The sequence below is a fragment of the Epinephelus fuscoguttatus genome, linkage group LG21, assembly GCF_011397635.1.
Source record: "Epinephelus fuscoguttatus linkage group LG21, E.fuscoguttatus.final_Chr_v1".
In the NCBI taxonomy this organism is placed as follows: domain Eukaryota; kingdom Metazoa; phylum Chordata; class Actinopteri; order Perciformes; family Serranidae; genus Epinephelus; species Epinephelus fuscoguttatus.
In genome coordinates this window covers 31,609,276-31,624,217 of record NC_064772.1, presented here as the reverse complement: position 1 = coordinate 31,624,217, position 14,942 = coordinate 31,609,276, and the positions used below count along the sequence as shown (strand labels likewise).

The following is a 14,942-nucleotide window of genomic DNA, read 5'->3' as shown; positions in this document are numbered from 1 at the left end:
ATTGTTGCAAAGCATAAGCGCAAGGCACAAAGCTAGTTAGTGTCGTTTGAATGAACGAGAAAGGTAGGGAGTTACAAAGCACACTGCTGAGCTTTGAGTATTGTGGTTGTGTATGTTGAGCCACTTTGCAGCATCTGTGTATGGACTACTTTTCTGGTGACCCCTACCTGTCTGAAGCTGCAGGGCGTCCATTGCGCGGCTTGTTGACCTGGGCATACAGAGCCTCCAGGGGTGGACCGTTGTTCTGTAGGCTCAAGGGAGGATGAGGACTCTGGGGACTCTGGGGGAGATGGTAGTGGTGGTTGTAAGGGTCTGTGCTGCTGCTATCCACCGATGAGTCTAATGACCCGATTCCAGCATAGGTGTGCTCCTCATCTGAGCTGAAGGTGCCGCCGACAATGTCTTGGATCTCAGCATATTCCCTTTCCTTTGCCTGCCTCTCCCGAAGCTCCCGCATCTTGGCCTGTATTCTGTGAGAAACACATTGACAGGGGAAAGTTTGATATAAGTAGGTTTTTCTTTCCATTCGTGAATCATCTGGCAAACCAGACACTGTGCTCAGAAATGCCAAAATTCAATATAATTTCCTCACTGAGAAAAAAAGATTTTACACCCTCGAATTGTGACAGAAATATATTTAGAGAGTCATAAATGACTAAGTTTCACGTTATCAGCCTGAGAAATGGTATCGTTCTTAAGCAGGAGAAGTGGTTTTGGATGGTTTAAAATGTCTGTTAAATATTGCCAATGCCTTTTCTTTGACTTTGTGTGGAAACTATGTATTCGGCCAACTTTGCCAGTGCAAAAGAACCATATAAAATTGCCCAATTTGCCCAATATTAATCGCTTCTTAAAAGATTCTTTCTATGTTTTCCAAGGACTCAGTCTGTTTATTTTAACACTCAGGAAGTCTATATATTATATTTGTTCCAGCTCTGCTGATGGAAACACATTCAGTTCTCATGTTGTTTTTACAAGACTGTAAAAGTTTTCATAAACTTCGCCTGGGAGATATGCTAGTTTATGATTTGCATGCACTTTCTGTGAAGACTAAATGAACCTCATAGGAGAAAAAGGGAGATACTTGGTGGTATCTGAGGTACTGAACAGCAAGTGTGTACAAAATATACAGTAAGGAGGCAACTCAGGGTAATGAGACAGGGTTTAAAAAAATGTAAAAAGACCAAATGTAATATTCCACCTGCGATTCAGAGAGGCTTACAGCAGCATTCCAACTTTTAAGTTTAATCTCAGATATTGATCAGCTCAGACCCAAGGAGGAGGCCTCTGCCCTTCAAACTTCTAAAGTGACTTTCTTCTCTTAAGTAACAGGGAATGAGGATGGAGACAAATGTCTTTCACTGTAGTAAAAGAAGCCAAGCAGTGTTATTCAAATGTGTGGCTTTCCATGAACCATTAGAGGGCTGAGGCGAGTGCACTGATCTTATCCCTCAGGCCCTCTAACAAGAGGAGGTGGGAGGGAGACAGTCAGACATCCTCTTCCCACTTCCAGCCCATTCCTCTCCCAACATGCCGTTCCTCTCCCCGGGACCACTTCCACACAACAGAGCCTTTCACAGGGCCTTTCCTGTCTCGGAGAACGGTTCCATGTGAACGCCTGTCTGTCCGCAGCTAACAAGACTCAGTCATGGTGTTGCATGTGAGCTAGGAGAGCTGGCATTGTAGGAGCAGGGAGGTGGGCAGCGGGGAGTAGAGAGGAGAGGGGCTGAGGACAGGCAGAGGGGGGAGTTGACCTCCCACTGTGGTGACCCTGGCAGCAGCCACCAGACTGCTCACTGGTTCCAGATGTTGTATCCCTGCTGTAGGGTAACACACACATCCACACACATGCATACAAGCACGCTACCTCCCACTGGTGCTAGACTTCCCTATTACCTCAGGTCATAAGTGACCCCTGACCCCCCCGGCGCTGCTCCTCACAGATGATTGGCAGGTTTGGAACGGAGCTAGAATCCCCCCTAGCCTAACTCTCTCTCCCATGTCTGTGTATTTTAATAAAAGTAATCACATTTCAAACAATCACCATTTTTCAATGCCGAATTAACCCAATTCCCACATCCTACCCATAGACTGCCTTGTTTATTTTTAGCCGTCCAAAATCCCATTTTCTCAGCATTATCTGCGGAATGAGATTTTGATGGAGGCCTGATGCAATGTTGCATGATATGCAGTCATCTATAAAGCCTCTAAGCTGGTTTGGTGTATTTTTGCATTGTCGCGGACCAGGTACATTATGGAAATTATCAACTCACAGCACAATCGTGTGCACTCGCTGTCGCCTCACTTTAGCATGTGCTGTCAGGAAATAGAAAACAAGCCTCACAGGGAGAGAAACACTAATTCCCAGCAGCCCTTTCACCTGCCATCTGGCTAAAGTGATGTCAGATCTCTGCCAGGAAGGACCAGACAATGATGTTACCACAGGTTCACGGAAGTCCACTGGGATCTCAAAACCCTCTGGCGTTTTATGGACTAATCAGATTCATAAAAACGGCAATATTGACATTTGGGACGAGATAATGGCCTTGGCTAGACTGGCGACATGAAGCTAAAAGAGAGAGACTTCTCTTCCAGGCCTCCGGAGTCTGACATGGATAAAGCTAATAGGTGCATTTCAATAAAAGGATATTAACAAGCAAAAAACACCAAATGAGACACCATGTGAGTCATGCTGTTGCCATGAGTATCATAAAATCTGATCCATCTTGCCCTGTAACTTTGTTGCTTTTATACACTCATCAACTTTAAAATAAGCTTTTGATTCAATTCGTCACATCCGTCACATTTTTCAGTGGAAAGGTCACGGCTCTTCTGTTTGAACAAAGGACTCATCTGTCTGTGTGTATGTGGAGAAAACATCTGCAGTCCTAACCTGTCAGTCTGCGGAGAGAGGCCAATTCCAACTTGTTCTGGCTGTCAGGAAGAAAAACTAGACTATCATACAGTGTTAAGTTTCCATGCTTGGCCAGTTGGCAGTGGGTCTGATTGTGGCAAACTGAGATTTGAATGCTACGTTACCAAGTGCATATTTTCTGCTAGATGTCTTCTACTGACTGTCAAGAATGAAACTCTGAGGGATTAAGCAACTCTGTCACTCTTATGTATCTTATTAGTTAGGGAATGCCACCCAGACTCCATTGTTGGACATGCTAGTGGCATAAGGATGACAATGTTGGTCCAACTGTTGGATTGATTGCCGTGAAATTTGGTGCCCGCATTTATGGTCCCGGGAGGATGAATCCAATTGACAGTCCAATCCAACATGACTTTTTATCTAACCTCAACAGCAGGTCCGATTAGAATTTTAGAGGTGTCACTTATCTTGTGAAATATTTCAACATCTACTGAATGGATTACATATGGATTGCGGAGGGTAACTCTAAATAACTTTAATCATATATTGACTTTTCATGTAGTTTGAGGACAAAACTTTTGGGTGGATTGCAGTAAAACTGTGTATGTGATGACATGTAGCGACATCATGAGGTCATAACAGGGTGACCATATCTTCAAATCCTCAAAATGGGACCCGTGAGTGTACCGCATGTTCATGCATGCACACATGTAAGCACTTATGCACACACCATACACTTTTCAGCAGGAATGGGGACGATTATTTCAGTGCTTACCGCACCTTTCAACACCATGGATGTAATGAATGCAGCATTTTCATTGCCTGGTACATTAGGAAGGAAGGAGTCAGCTTCCTGGAGCCTCTTAGAGAAGACTGACTTCCTATTTGGCATGACAGCGAACCATTAGCATAGTGACAAGCTCTGTCAGAAAGAGCCTATTAGCCTATGAGCCACTGGCTAACACGCATACAGACAAATTAGTGTTGAATTCAAACATTTGATGTATTTTTATATTGAGTAAGCGGGACAGAACATGATAAATGTCACTGTAAGTGTTGAAAACACAAATTTTATTTTAATTGCAGTAAAATCTTTCACAGTTTGGTAGGAAATGTTAAAACAAGGACGTTTTAGTGTTTTATGGACATTTGCCGAGACGCAGGACATGTAGTTTATATCTGTGACTACTGGTCACCATAGGTCGTTTATGACTAAATATATGCAAAGCTAATGACATTCTAATCAGCCTCAGCTGTACGTTGAGTTGAGTGCTGATTAGCAAATGCTAGCATGCTAAAACACTAAACTAAGATGGTGACCAAGGCAACATTACACCGACTAGTCTGATGCAGTCTTGATGCCACTACACTGAACAACTACCGGCCTACTTCAAACTTACCGTTTTTAAGTAAAGTTATTGAAAAAGTTGCCTACCAGCAACTCAGCAACTTTCTGAAGCTGAACAATTGCTTTGATAACTTTCAGTCAGATTTTCGGCAGAGTTTCAGCACTGAAACTGCACACATTAAAGTAATGAATGACATTCGCCTGAACACCGACTCAGGCAAAGTCTCTGTTTTAGTGCTGTTGGATTTAAGTGCTGATTCTGACACAGTGGACCATTTTCTTATAAATATTAGAAAACTGTGTCAGACTCTCTAGAACTGTCCTTAAATTGTTAAAATCATATCTTCATGACAGGAAGTACTTTGTCTTGATGGGTAATTATAAGTCAGAGCAGATGGTTGTGACATGTGGGGTCCCACAGGGATCCATTTTGGAACCCCTCTTGTTTAACCTACATATACCATTAGACCAAATCATACAAAAAAATAACGTAGCCTACCATACCTATGGAGATGACATGCAAATATTCATATCACTTTCACCAGGTGATTATAGACAAGCCCCAACTCTGACCACTTTTAAGTCTAAGCTAAAAATGTTCCTTTTTTAATTTTATATACTGTATTAATCCCCCTGAGGAATTAAATTTTTTCACTCTTTTTTTCATTAACACACAAGTCCACACAAACAAGACCTATACATGCACAAAGTGGAGAGATGTCAGAGTGAAGGGGCTGCCTTGGTCAGGTGCTCCGAGCGGTTGGGGGTTTGGTGCCTTGCTCAAGGACACCTGCAGTGCCCAGGAGGTGAACTGCCCACCAGTCCACGCTCCAAATTTGGTCAGGGGGATTCAGCGACCCTCTGGTTCCCAATCCAAGTCCCTATGGACTGAGCTACTGCCATGGTAGTCATGTAAGGTGTACACAACCAGATACCAGATGTTACTGCACAATTCCAGGAGAGGGCATACCAGAGAACTCACACCATGTAAAACTTCCGGATTTGCAATTGCGACTTGTTCCCATTTATTTTTTCAGGGTTCAGGTACTGTACTAATCTGCTGTCAGCTATTGTCACAGGCATATTTGTCACTGTGCAGAGGCAATCATTTGCTTGTCTTCAAAATGTTCCATCTTTTGGTGTCACTACTGACGTACCTACTGACCCCTGACCCTGTCACACTGGCATATTGCCCCTGCATTGCCCCCACAGTCCACGTGTGTTTTACGTCTTGGTGATGCAAAGTGTTAATTTCATAAGGATGTGCCCAACGAATGCTCTAAATGGATGCAGGATATGAGAGGCAACCATCACGAAAAAATGTAGTTAAAAGCAAATAATTCTCTGTATCTTTAGTCTTGTTTTATCAACATGATGTCACAATGACAATTTGTAATAAAAGCATCAGTTATTAACATATTTTGAGTTTTTTTCCTACAACATCTACTCTTTAAAAAATCCCTATGCCCAACCATTCACCCCAGCATCCTCCCCAGGACTTATATGCAGAGGTTCAGAAAAACATAAAGCAAATTATATAAATGTATTTTGTAGGAAACAGGGTTGTAATTCAGGAGCCATTTTTCTGCTCTGCAAAATGCTCATTAGCCTAAACCTCACATGCACACCTGCTAACTGCGTTCTTCCTGGGCAACCTGCAACTGCCTCTCCACTTCCAACTCCCATCCTTCCCCCACTTTCTCCTGAGAGACCACCCCCGCGCTGTACCATATATACTCCATTAGCCAATTAATGGCCCAGCATGTTAACATTGAGGAAAGTGCTGCCCACACTAAACACATTATTACTGTACAGCCCCAATTACCAGCCCTTCTCCTCTCGTCTCCTCTTACCAGATACTACGTTTGAGAGGAGGGGACACTGTAGCTTTTAATGCAACCAGCCCGAGGATATTTTATTTCAAAAAGGCGACAATCGAGCTGTAGTGCCTTGCTGCAAGCCCAGCTGTGGATTTTCATTTTCATTTTAATTACGCTGATGACAGAAAAGAAGATAATTCCAACATTTCATCAGTAATTGCTCAGTTTCTTTTGTTCCTCTGTGTTGCCTGTGCTTTACTCTATATTCCTAGAAGCAGAATTGACCTCACATGTACCTTTAAATTAAATACAATGCCTACTTGCTTGTTCTTCATAACAGTGCAGTGGAAAGGCATTTCCTCCTGGCTAGAAGACAGTCTAGACGGTCTAATGCTCAGTTTTTCAGGGCAGTTAAAGTTCAACCCCTAATCCACTGAATGACCGTGTCTTCAGGAAAATTATCTGTCAGCCAGATGACATTATTCCCTCTTTAACATCCTGCCTTTCAACTTTTTTGGTTCTCCCTGTTGTTTTTCTCGTCATTCCTTGTCACTAAATTGAGGGTGAATACCCTAACATCAACTGAAACAGAATTTGAAATGTTATCGTTGCTAAAGCTTCATTTCAGTGCATGAATGTGAAAGCAGACGACTGTCACATCAAGTAATTATTTTAACACATCATGTTGATAGAATGAGAGGCTGGTGTGAACTGGTAGCAACATGTCAGCTCACCTCAAGTCGTTCATCACTACACTGAATAAATCTCGTTGTTTATCCAACAGGGCTGTTGTTTTTGGACCAACAAAGCCAGCAGACTCCTTCTCCATATGTTTGTCAATGTGTAATCTACCCAAGGGAGGCAGGGGGGAGACGGAGAAGAAGAGGAGAGGGGAGTGGGGGGGCTGTCTGTACTTTGAGACACTCATTTTGAAGTCAACACACTTAGAAGCTTTGAAAGCCTGCCTCTTCAATATGCATTGTTACCATGGTGGATGAAACAGAATGTATTTGCTCTCTTACTTTCTCATCCAGCAGCCTTGAATAGATTTTTCTTTTCAATACCCCCCTCACCAAAACATGTTCTATTGTTCTGAAGTGCAGATGGAGGGCAGAATGTATCTGAATCTAATCAAAGTGCAGTAAATGACTCTGCGTGCAGCTGTCTGTGCAGAATCGCAAACCTCTTTGCGCTGACACTTGGCCCATAACAGCATAATGCAATCACGGAGATAATTGTCCAAGTTTCGTGGTGTTAATTCACAGTGTTAACAATCGCATTAACTTGCTGTAGGTATCAATATAATTACAAATGTAATCACACTTCCCAATCAGCTAGTTGGAGCTTCCTTTGAACTCACTATGCAAATGAGACTCAAATAGGATACTGAAATAATGAGGTGGTTTGACAAAGTGGAATGATAACATTGGCACCACAATCACTGTGACGAAAAAACAGAAAGGGAACGATCTGCCTTATAGCGATTCAGTTTACCCTGAGCATGGTATAAGAGAAGACCCTATCTCTTGTTACAGGAATACTTCACCCACCAAAGGATAATTTGTGTATCAATTACTCATCTTGTTACGCTGAATTTGTGAAGAAAACGAAAATTTAGATGGATTTAACTCACAGGAGACGACTTTTAGCAACACCAAAACTACATCTGTTTACAAACTCTCACACAACTCGTGCCGTGTAATTAGAGTCTCATTTATACAGTTGTACACTCAGTACTTGCCAAACTAATTGACCATAGCGTTAGTTCAGGCAGGACTCGATGTCAAGCTCAGCTCACATCCCAGCTACATCAGCTGATGGAGCAGCTGATTGATGGAAGGGAGTCAGCTGATAGATCACGTGATCCCTTTCTATGCAACCAATTGGTGAATCTCATTCAGGGCGCCCTATTTAAACTGCTCTGGCCTGCCTACTGTTGCTGCTTCCTCTGCAAGCTGCTTTGCAACCTGCCTCCACCCCAGCTCCTCCTTTTCATGCTGTGTCTGACTTATCCATGTCATTTCTGTTTGTCTTTGATGCTGCTCTGTTCTGTTTTGGGGGGGGTCTTTGCTGCTGCTCTGTAGGCGCATAGAAGGGCAGGGAGGCCCCAGAACAGAGCCATACCGCCAAATATAATACTGCAAATGGAAATACATTTTTCTTTGACTAAAGTGGTCTTGCCTGACATGCATTTTCATTAAAACATTACGATTTAGAACACTTATGCATTAACATTCTCCTGCAAGGTCTGCCCTGTTTATGCGGAAAAATTATAAACATTAACATCTTCGCAAAAATGCATGTGTTTGGCAACTACTGAACATATGACTGGATACATGAGATTTGGCTTATACTGACTGAAACAGATGTTTTGATATAGTTTTACTGTTGTTAAATGTGGACCCCTACCATGACAAAGTTTTCTTCCCAAATGCAGCGTAACATGGGGTGAGTACTTGATATATGAGATCATTTGGGGGTGAAGTATTCTTTTAAATTCTCACGCCTAATCCAGGTTTGCTGTTTTTCAGAGTGAATTGTGCTGACTGACCCACTCCAGAATCAGTGGTCAGGTTTTTGTTTGTCCAGAGTCAGCAGGAAATCAAACAACAAACAAGAGGAAGCAGACCACTGTCGAGGATAAAAAAGCAGTGATGTGCTCTGCTGTGGTCTGGGGAGCGGGTACAAAGAGAGTGGCGGTGGAGTGCTGGCCGCTGATTAGAAGCCAACCGGAGCCGAGCAGATAAGAGAGAATGGACATCATAATCAGCTGCCATAGAGAAAGACAGAGAGAAGCGAGTTCAGTTCAGGCGGAAAATGAAGAAGGAACATTGTCAGGTTGTCTTTGTGTGCTTCCCTCTTTGGCCGGGAAAATAGAGTTTCAGGGCTAGCATGTGGTGAGATAAGTCAGAGACTGATAGAAGCTCCACCAACGCCACCCGCCCTGTGTTTCTTTCTTTCTCTCTCTTCTCCCCCATGGCCTTGCATGAATGAGGGCCATAGCAGGAACGGCTGCTCTCCAACCCACCCAAGGTCCAATCAGAGAGCTTGTTGTCTCCACAGTCCTCTCAACATGAGCCAATCAGATAGGGGTGTCTTGGGTGCTGTCCACAGGCATAGAGAGAAAAGAGTGATGGCTGCCGCAGCTGGGCTCAACAAAGATTTAGATCGGCCTAACCACAGGTTCTAATGTCGCCTTGATGGGACATAAAACAGTCAATCACAGAAACTGTTTAAAATCTACCAGATTTTTGCAAAACAAATGCTGCTAATAACCGCTCCTCATCAAGTGGAGACACTCCGCTCCAGAAATTAAGTCAAAGTTTTATGAACTCCCCTCTCCGTCATCTCCCATCCATAACTGGCTGACAAGATATCTACGGAGGAGAACATTTTGACTCAAATAAACGGGTTGTGCCTGCAAGGACCGCGGGCCAAACCATAAATTGCGTGAATCATATCAAGGTCAGAGTTTTAAATATATAACCGTAGCTGCCTTATTGCAGGCTAAAAAGGGCAGGTTTTATGAATTAATCTGTCTCACCTCTTCCCTGACTCCTATTTTGAATCACTAAAAGCCCCTGTCAAAACCGTCTGCTTGAATTAATGATCGCTAATGTCAGCTGAGCCGGGAGTTTGGCTGCGGCCCATCCCGGGGTCGTGCTGACACACGGGGCTGGCTGACGATTGCCAGCGTCGGAAACCTGTTACGGTCCGATCCATAATTTCATAAAGGCGCTCTGAAATGGTCCTGTCTCAGTGGCAGCGTTGTAATCAATCAGAGCGTGGGCCTTAAGCAGAGAGCTAAGACAATCAAATGTAGCACCTTGGGAGTGTAATGCAGTAGTGCTACCAAAAAATACAAGAAGTAATGGATTTCTGAGCTGTCGTCCTGCTGAACCCTAATGCTTTGAATATCGACTTGTCTTCATGGCAGGTTGGTTTATTATTACCCCACTGCGATTTCCCTCAGGATTCCCTTTCCATTAACCGAGGGACAATCCTGGCATGGCTGAGTGATGGGATTTGGGAACAGGTACAAAAGGAAAGAATTAGGTTGCCCTCCTGCACGGGGAGCCGGGACCGGAGCTCACACATGCAGAACGGACACAAACAAGACAGGGAATGAGAACGTGCTGCAAGACAAAGTAGCAGACAAAGAAATTGGGTGACAGCGGTAAAAGAAAAGAAGTGGGATTTAAATAGTGTGTATGTGTTTTGTGGGGAGGGGAGGGCTGTGAGGGCATGTACTCTACATATCTCATGCCTGCTGTGTGTCTGTGTTGATTCTGCTGCTTAGCGTGACAGTCGTTTGGGAGCTTCTCAAAGGGGACAGATCTGGATGGAGAGCCAGGCCCACCGGTCTCCAGGGTGCACTGAGGGAAATGTGTTGGGCCCTCGGCCAGAGGTGTTCGCACTCTCAGTGGAGAGGACCATCACTGCAAGTCAAAGCTGAATACCAAAAAGAAATGTGCTACAGCTTTTTGAGCAAGGCCTCCAGATGTTCCATTCAGCGAGGAAGAGGGCCTTTGTGTGTGTTTGTGTGTGTGTGTGTGTGTGTGTTTGTGGCACTGTGCATTTTCGACAGCCATCCATCCTTCTCTCCTTTCGCCGTAAGAGGGAGCGGTATCAAGCCCTATTGTTTCTATTCAATTAGCTGTCATTACCGACGGCACTTTGATTGCTGAGTTCATTTGGCTGGTGGAGAACAATGGAGGCAGCAAGCTGTCTTTTCATTCACCCTGCCACCAATATTGTCTTTCCCGCTAGACAGAATTAAATGGGGCTTGTCTGTGAGGGATGAGGCACAGGCGGCAGAACCAGTGCCTCGCCTTATTCTTCTGGATGCTCCTGATGTCCACAAACACCAGAGGACACAGAGCCAAGAGGGGCGGGTTAAAAGGAACAGTGCATTCTTGAGCGATTAACAACCTGGGCGAGCTGCGGGAGAAGACGAATGCAGAGCTACATCGATTTCGCCATTATAATGAGCACCATTCAATCACGCCAAATCCACAGGGGCCTACGAGCACCATTAAGAGGTCAGCGCCTCTGAATGGCGGAGGCACCAACAATCCATAAATGATCTATTTAATGTACTGATATAAAAGAAAGGGACATTTCACAAATTGACATCTGAGTACTTTCCCAGAATTTCCCTACCTCGTTCCGCCATTTTGCTAATTAGGTAGTTTGCTAATTTTATGGTCAGCAGTGTTTTTTTTTTTTTTTTTTTTTACTTTGTTCAGCTGGGACTTAATTGTTTAGGCTTTTAGTGAGCCAAGGCTCTGTCTGGGCACTCACCTCTCTTGTTCCAGCCTCATCCGCAGGGTCTCCTCCTCTGACGCCTGTGTGTCCTCAGCTTTAGATTTACTGGAGCCCTTCCTCTCCATCCTGTCTCCTGGCCGCTCATCCCTGCGGTGCTTTCCAAACCTGAGTAAAAGAGAAGGGCAGAGAGGATTTAATTGAGGCCCAGACTTTAATAATTTCCAATGGACATTTTTTTTTTTCATCCAGCAGCATGTCTCTTCTTTGTCCGGGAAATTCAGGTGAAATACTCAGTAGGAAATTAAAGTGTCAAACTGTCAAAATCTTCAGGTCGGGCTTTGCTGGGGAGACAGCGCAGGACGAGTCTCTCCGGGCACACATTCGTTATTGAAAGAATAACTTGGCCTTTTTCATATAAATGCAATCAAAATGCATCATGCCGTATCAAAAGATAACTCGACGCAGTGAATTCCCTCCCTGCCAAGTCTCCATTCAGGACAGCAGAAAAGATTCAGTGTGCGGTGTTAAGAGTAAGTCTGAAAAGTGGAGGAAAAAAAACCCTTTTTAGAGGAGAGGATGAGCTCCCTGTTTCCTCCCTGAGCTGTAGAGTTTACTTAGAGTGATGGCAGCAGTGACAGCTCATGATTCAGTTTTGAGCGAGGAGGGAACAAACTACCTGCAAACTGTAAGTGGAGGGAACGGCCGAGCTCGCTGGCATCATTTGTAACTTTCTAGGCAGCGTCGCAAACTTTTACATTTTAATGACGGGAGTGACACACCGGTGGCGGTAAATCCGTTAAAGCTTTACAGCGAGGTGAGAATAAGCCAAGCCAGTGATCGTAAATTCCTCAGGTCGGCCGAGCTTGGTGCTGGGTGAATAAATGACTGGAGACTCTGGCTGACTGAGGGGTGTGAGAAAATGATGGGGGAAGAAAAAAAGAGAGAGGAGGCATGCGGCTGACAGGGAGTACAGTACATTTACAGGGCTGCACACTCACAAACACACACATAATACATGGACAACTCTATTACGTGACTCCACTGGCTGAGACTTTTATTACTCACAACAATGTGCTTGCGGAAACACTAAGAACAGCTGTCAACTTTATACATGTGTGCAGAATTTAGAGATAAAGGATCAATTCTCAGATGAGACGGAGCAGGAAAGGCAATATCGTGAAAGTATGATGTCATTTCCTGCTCCTCCACAATGGTACCAGCTGTGGAGGAAGTGCAAAACGGCAGGATACAGAAAAAGGAAGTATTACAGACAGATATCCAGGAAGTGCACATGATGCTCATTTTACACATAAAAGATTGAAGCACATCTGTACACCACATGTAGTGGATACAGTGGTACTGTGTCGACTTTGACCCCACTGTGTCTTTCTCAATATTTATGGGCATGAAACACCTAATTAAATATGTATATTAAATAATGCAACAATTTGAATACCATGGTTAAAGATTAAAAGGGTTCTTTAGATAATTACAATTGAGCGATTTCTTTTAAAAAGGTGAGGACTGGTCACCACAGTAGGATCATCTCAGCCTTGAAGCATGCCTTTCAGGAGGAAGCAGAGGAGGCTCAGGACTATGCAGCAACCTCCTGGGCTGAAAAATGAAGCCAACGAGAAAGTGTCAAAAATTGCAGTTCCAGAATGGCCATTTGTGGCTGGCTCCAAGAACAACCCCCATAGACCTCTATGTTAAAATTCCCAGCTTTAAAGCAGAAATAAACATGTTTACAGCCTGGTACAAAAAACTGTTTTGGTCTCTATTGCTAATTTCTGCCGTCTTGACAACTGTACAGGGGGTGAATTATTATATAACTCACCCATTTATGTTTTATTAAGGCTTAAAGTTATTCATTATTAAGGGCGTGGCTGCTTTGAGTGACAGGTGGGTGCAGTCTGACAACAAGTCGCAACCATATCGACAACATTGGTTAGGCAAAGTATCCATGGTTTAACCCCAGATTTTCATAATATAGGCCCAGCTAGTGCTATTTCAGTTTTTTTCAGTTCATGAAAGTTAACTGTAATATTTTGGTCATCGAAAGAAGTGTTTAAAACGGGTTTAAAACAGTTTTTCACTAGCAAAAATTAGCATTAGCATTATAACAGTTTAACACAGCTGTAAATGCACAGAGCTAACCAAGCTAGCAGCTAGCGTTAGGATAAGCTCCACCCTCTCATCCAAATCTCATCACTTCTGGCTCCAAAAAATTCAAGATGGCAACGGTCAAAATGCTGCACTTGAGGCTTCAAATTGGAGTCAGCAAACCAATGTGTGACTTTACGGGGGCTACGTTCATTACTTTGTACACTCTATTCTTAGCACATGCTATTTTTATCAAATGGGAGTCGGAGCTAAATATTAAAATCTCAAAGGAAATACGGTACAATTTTTTTTTTTGTCGGCAACTCACACATTTTATCTGATATTTTTTAAATTATGTGCTAGATGAAAGAATGACATTTAGATTAGTTAGGTATCATTTAATGTAAAGACTGCTGTCATTCAACGGTCGAAAAAATTTATGAAAACAAAATATTATATGCATGTTAAATTCCACTGTTCAACTGGTTTTCGAGTGAGCCCTAGTTTTTGGTGGTGGGAGGGTACTGTACAGTACACATGTCTGGGCATACATGAGTGTGATGGCCTATGTTCAAAAATATACCATCATTATATTTCAATTCATACAGACAATATTTAGTCTGGGATAACACAGAAACAGAAAAACTATTCTGTGTTTTCTTGCAATCATATGCTGACCTCACTAAAACCTGACTTTCTTTTGTGCGTTGTCTCTTTCTGCTAAAGTGTCAGATCATGGCCTGAAGATTCAACATGCCACTACCATCTGTTTACCTGCATTTCAGACCCTGAACATTGTACGTTCAAGGTCTGAAATTAGGACCCGCCACCCACCAAATGCACAGGGCTGACAGGGCTGGAAAGAGTTCTGATGGAAGGACTTACTTCATACATGCCAAATTAAACACACACAGCTATCCACTCAACACGTGTTGGAGGAAGTGACCAGAAGGCAAATCTTACCAAGGCTGCACAAAAATTATGTTTTTTTGAGACAATATAAAAGCTGCAGTTCTTAACAATTGCTCTGTAAAGTACCTTGGGAAAGTTGAAAAGATTAGATATGGAAAGGACTGGGCAAAGTACTGCTTGCAAAAAGAAAACTGAACAGGTTTTGATAGAAATTGGGAAAAGCAAACCTCTGACATGAACTGAAATGCTGAAAAAGAAACCTGTTTAAATGCTGAATTACTAGATTTGTACATTCTTTATTCCAGACTACTGTGCTAACTATTTGTTTTGTTTTATGCTGTTCTTGCACTGCTCTCTTATGCTTCTAGTTTTAGAATGTAAAAACTCAAACTCAACTCTGTAAATGTAAGTACTGCAAACCTTCTGACACGTTGGTGGAAACGGAGCCACTTATATGAACAAATTTGATGATTGCAAAGACAGGACAATAACAGCGAGTACACTGACATGCAGGCACATGATACGTGGGAAGAAATTCAATAAATACAATAACAGAAGAGGACTGGATTTTTATTGACTGTTTATATTATATAACCTAACTGGATGTTCTTGCATT

The 14,942-nt window shown here is 43.1% G+C and overlaps 1 protein-coding gene across 7 annotated transcripts in view; it reads right to left on the bottom strand.

The window, feature by feature from the left end:
• LOC125881571 (partitioning defective 3 homolog) overlaps window positions 1-14,942 on the bottom strand; it is a 420,073-nt gene that overhangs the window by 93,598 nt on the left and 311,533 nt on the right. For all 7 annotated transcript variants that reach the window (XM_049564735.1, XM_049564734.1, XM_049564733.1 and 4 more), the window contains 2 exons: window positions 11,348-11,476; window positions 168-470 (listed from right to left, as the gene is read on the bottom strand). In XM_049564735.1, the coding sequence (XP_049420692.1) occupies window positions 168-470; window positions 11,348-11,476 (432 nt within the window). The remainder of the gene's footprint in view (window positions 1-167; window positions 471-11,347; window positions 11,477-14,942) is intronic.